The sequence below is a fragment of the Eurypyga helias genome, unplaced genomic scaffold (genome assembly GCF_000690775.1).
Source record: "Eurypyga helias isolate BGI_N326 unplaced genomic scaffold, ASM69077v1 scaffold13257, whole genome shotgun sequence".
Classification (NCBI taxonomy): domain Eukaryota; kingdom Metazoa; phylum Chordata; class Aves; order Eurypygiformes; family Eurypygidae; genus Eurypyga; species Eurypyga helias.
The window spans coordinates 1-4874 of record NW_010263763.1 but is presented as its reverse complement, the minus strand read 5'-3'; the positions used below and the strand labels follow the sequence as shown (position 1 = coordinate 4874).

General features: G+C 52.2%; 1 protein-coding gene across 1 annotated transcript in view; it reads right to left on the bottom strand.

Annotated features, from left to right (window-relative positions):
- The window catches only part of LOC104512978 (voltage-dependent L-type calcium channel subunit alpha-1S-like), a gene marked incomplete at both ends in the record, with an annotated part of 11549 nt that extends 7521 nt beyond the window's left edge, over nt 1–4028 (bottom strand). The window contains 5 exons of the mRNA XM_010156185.1: nt 1093–1213; nt 1534–1741; nt 2311–2536; nt 3266–3426; nt 3947–4028. Coding sequence (XP_010154487.1) covers nt 1093–1213; nt 1534–1741; nt 2311–2536; nt 3266–3426; nt 3947–4028 — 798 coding nt within the window. The remainder of the gene's footprint in view (nt 1–1092; nt 1214–1533; nt 1742–2310; nt 2537–3265; nt 3427–3946) is intronic.
- Nucleotides 4029–4874: the final 846 nt, after the last annotated feature.

The following is a 4874-nucleotide window of genomic DNA, read 5'->3' as shown; positions in this document are numbered from 1 at the left end:
TGAGGTTCAACAAGGCCAAGTGCTGGGTCCTGCATTTGAGTCACAACAACCCCCAGTGGTGCTACAGGCTTGGGAATGAGGGGCTGGAAAGCTGCCCAGGGGAAAAGAACCTGGGGGTGTTGGTTGACAGTGGCTTAATATGGGCCGACGTGTGTCCAGGTGGCCAAGAAGGCCAACGGCATCCTGGCCAGCATCAGAAACAGTGTGGACAGCAGGATCAGGGCAGGGATCGCCCTTCTGGTGAGGGCCTCGCCTCAAACCTACTGTTCAGTTTTGGGCCCCTCACTTCAGGAAAGACATTGAGGTGCTGGAGCATGTCCAGAGGAGGGAACGGAGCTGGGAAAGGATCTGAAGCACAATTCCTGTGAGGAGCGGCTGAGGGAGCTGGGAGTGTTCAGCCTGGAGAAGAGGAGGCTCACGGGAGCCCTTATCGCTCTCTACAGCTCCCTGAAAGGAGGGTGCAGAGGTAGAGGTTGCTCTCTTCTCCCAAGTAACAACTGAGAGGATGAGAGGAAATGACCTCAAGTTGTGCCAGGGGAGATTCAGATTGGATATTAGGAAAAATTTCTTCACTGAAACGGTTGTCAGGCACTTTAACAGGCTGACTAGGGAGGTTGTGAAGTCACCATCCCTGGAGGGATTTAAGAGATATGTGGACAAGGTGCTTATGGACATGGTTTATGGTGGGCTTGGCAGTGCTGGGTTGACAGTTGGACTCTATGATCTTAAAGGTCTTTTACAACCAAAACAATTCTATGATTCTGTGATCCCAGACATACCAGCTCGGGGCTCTCTCTCTGCTTTAGCTCAGTCTGTCCAGCTCAGTCTTGTTACTGCATTGACTGATGGCTGAATCTCTGCCTGCTGGTTATCCAAACCTGCCTCATGGTGTGCTTTCCTCTACAGTCCAGATACCAGCCACTACCAATGCAAGTCCTCAAGCCTGTGGTTTGTTCTCTTGCTGCTCAGAACTGAAAAGTTTGAGGCAAGCACTGCAAAACTTAAGGAAGACCCTCCTTCCCAGTCCTGTGCAGCTGATGCTATGGGTCTGGGTACAAGGAGCCTGGGCCTGACTTTGCAGGTAGAGGATACAGTTCCCACAAACAAAGAGGATGATGAAGTAGATGCAGACCAGCATGCCCGGAAAGGATGGGCCCCCATAGGCCATGATTCCATCGTACATGATTGAATTCCAGTCCTCTCCAGTCAGGATCTGTGAGCAGAGCAGAAAAAGGGACTCAAGAGCCCCTACAGCAGAGGACAGCACAACCCCACAGCTTAATCCTGACCACCTGGATCCAGCCCCAAACCCTCACCGCCCCATGACTAAACCCCAACTCCCTGCTCAGCCCTGAACCTGCACTATTGCTTATGTCCCCAGTTGCATTTCCCTTCTCCTGCCTCAGAGCCACATTGCCTCCCACAAACCCCCATCTCTCTGAGCCCCAGTTCTTGCCAGGAGACCCAGAGTCCAGGCGAGACTCCCGGCAGCCTGTCCTCCAGCCCCCTTCTGCACTCCCCACAGTCCCATGCCTGGAAGACACTGATGAGGGCCTGGGGGAAGTTGTCGAATGTGCTGCGCCGTACTTCCATGTCCTCAAAGTCAAACTTGCCCCCAAAAAGTTGCATGCCCAGCAATGCAAAGACGATGATGAAGAGGAAGAGAAGGAGGAGCAGTGAGGCAATGGATCGGACTGAGTTGAGCAGGGAGGCCACCAGGTTGCTCAGTGACGTCCAGTACCTGGGGAGAGGAAAGCCAGAAGTGTGTGGGAGAAGGATGGGGAAGGCTGTGGGCAGGACTAGGTAGGTGCAGGGAACAGACCACCTGGCCAAGGGGGATGTGCTGGCAGCCCAGCAAGGGGGGCTCTGAACCAGCACCACTCATAGGCCGGGCACTAGGACTGCTCCAGCCAGGCTCCAGATAGTGGAAATAAAGCTCCAGGCATGGTGTCACAGGCAAGACACCCAGCTGCCTGCACCGCTCACCAGCAGGCAGGACAGGGAAGGGGGATGAACACACAGCATGTTGGTGCCAAAAAGAGAAGTATTGAGTCCTAGCCCACAGCACCCCCATTTACAACACCCCAGAACCCAGAGTGAGAGTGGGACGCCAAAAGACTTTCAGCAAGCCCTACTCTGTGCTCCTCACCACTCCCAGAACATGTCCTGGAAACAGAAATCCCCAGCTTGACCTTGTTTCTCCACCTAGGAGCTATCAGCTCTGTTCATGCTGCAGCTCTCCCCAGGGACAAGGCCAATGATGCTTGGGGACAGTGAAGGCACCAGCACTTGCAGAGGTCTCTCCCCAACCTGGTGATCTTGAAGATGCGGAGGAGCCGGATGCAACGCAGCACAGAGATGCCCAGGGGTGACAAGGTGCCGAGCTCCACCAGTATGGTCTCCAAGATGCCTGCACACACCACGAAGCAGTCGAAGCGGTTGAAGAGCGACATGAAGTACTGGCGAAGGCCCAGTGCGTACATCTTCAGCAGCATCTCAGCCACAAAGAGTGCGAGCAACACCCGGTTGGCATTGTCTGCGGTAGGAGACCCAGTCCATCAGAGCATGGACCTCTTAAGCTCAGCATGGCACAGCAAGAAGGGAAGGAGGGCAGTACTGCTCACCTCCCTTCTCTGCCCACCAAGCCCTGAGCTGCAGCTGCAGCAAATGCTGTTTTTCGGGGAGCACACAGGAGAGGAAGATGAGGAGAAGGGTGATGTGCAACTGTGTGCTTGTACATGAGCATGCAGCTGTACTGTGCATCTGAGTCCATGCATGTGTGTGTGTGTGGCTGAGCTGTGTACATGTGTGCAAAGCTGTACTGTGTGTGTCTGTATGTGTTTGTGTGAGTGCAGGTATTGTGACTGCAGGCATACATGTGTGTGGCTATACTGCATGAGTGCATGCAATGTGTGCTTGTGTGTACTATGTGTATGTGTGTACTATGTAGAGGTCTAAATATACACACACTATGCATAGTCACCATGCAAACCCTTGTCCTTAAGAACATATATGCTGTGCATGTATAACTGTACGCACCACACATGTTCAATATGCAGTTGTGTGACAGTGCAGTAGGGATGGTGCACACGCACCTGTGTATAGGCTGTGTTTGTGTGCATAAGCAAATCTGTATGCGTCTAACAGCCCCTGTGCTGTGCTGTGCCATGCCAGTGTGGTTGTGCATGCACAGTAAGAGTTCATGCATGTCTCCAGGGCAGCAGGATCTCCCAGGCCCTCCCTCTCCCTCAGGCTCTTTGCTCACCTTGCACCTGGGTCAGCCATTCTGGCTGGAAGTGGTGCTCAGAGGCGATGGAGAGGGTGTTCAGTGCCACCAGCAGGATGACAAGCCAGTAGAAGAACTTGGACTTCACTACATCCCTGCACTTCCTACGAAACATTCGGTTCCAACGCCTCCACTGACGGCTGCAGAGATGGCCAAAGGGTCAACCGGGCTGGCCAGTCAATCTTGTCCGGCCCAAGGCTGCACCTGCAGACTGCAGAGCAAAGCCACCTCTGCTCCCTTCTCCAGGGGCCTTCCCTGAAAAGGGCTGAGGAACATAACCCTAACTCTGGCACTTGGTGCATTCACTCAGACACTGCAGTTCATTCACACAAACATCTCCTGGCTCCTTTTTGGCCTATAGTCACCTCTGGTTGGCTGCTACAGGCCCAGCACATGACATGCTGCATGGGCCAGGAGAGGATGCTCAGAGCATGGTCCCAAAGTGAAGAGGTTGTTCACCATGAAGTGGCTTTTTACCAGTACCAGAGCAAAATTCTCTGTTTGTTGTCCACAATGTTTGCATCTCCTGAGCACACAGCCCCTGGCTCTTCCTCAGAAACCAGTGGCTAACAAGAAACCCCGTCCCAGCCACGACAGCAAGCAAGAGAATGTGCAAGCCTACATGCAGAGTAGCAGCTGGTTCAACCAGTGCATACTTACAAGTAGAGAATCCACTTGTTCATGCCCTCAATTTCATACAAGCTCTCTGTCTCTGACCCTCCTTCATCCAGTGGCATCATACCTAAGGAGGGAATGACATGCCAGGCTTTTGTTGGAGCACTTAGGAAGAACACACGGGAAGGAATCTCTCACAGGAACACATCAGAAAGAGCTTCACCATCAGAAGTGAAATTAAGAAATGCCGTCCCAGAGAGACAGCAGTGAGAATTTGGGCAGAAGGTTTTGAGTGTCAGGTGCAAACTAAGCACCAGGAACACCTGCCCTGCAGCAAGAGCAGCAGCAACCCAGAGGCAGCCTGAACAGACTGCAGTGTGTACAAAGGCTCCCTCAGTGCGAGATAGTCCCAGCATGGAGAAAACTGGGATCAGCTGTGATCTGAGCAAATGCTGAACAACAGGAAGTTTGTAAGAGCATTGGCCACAGGCACAGAAAAGGCATTTTGTCTTTCTCACTCTTGGCCAAGGCTCTTTGCACCGATACATCACTCAGCTTGAGGCATTAAGTTATTTCACTAGGCCGGGTGGCACAGCAGATACAGCAGCTAAGTGACAGAGCTCCCCAGGCCTTGCTGAACCTTTGGCTAGATGCATGTCTATTCACCTCCTCTCCTGAGCCACTTCTAATCCCTTAAAATTGTCAGCAAGGGCAAGAAATTCATGCATCTGTTAGTGTGCAAGCCAGTAACCCTGTAACCTAGTAACTCTGCCCCTGCACACAAAAGTGTACATGCTCCTCATGGTCATTTCAAGTGCATTTTACCAGGCCTTGCGAGTAGTCTGCAAATATTAAATACAGTGGTTGAGGTAGAGATTTAGCATGAGGGACAAGTTATTGCTAGTTTGGGTCAGAGTCAATAAAATTATTCAGGAAAAAAAAAAGGTGGAAGGAAACTGTTCTGCAGAAGTCA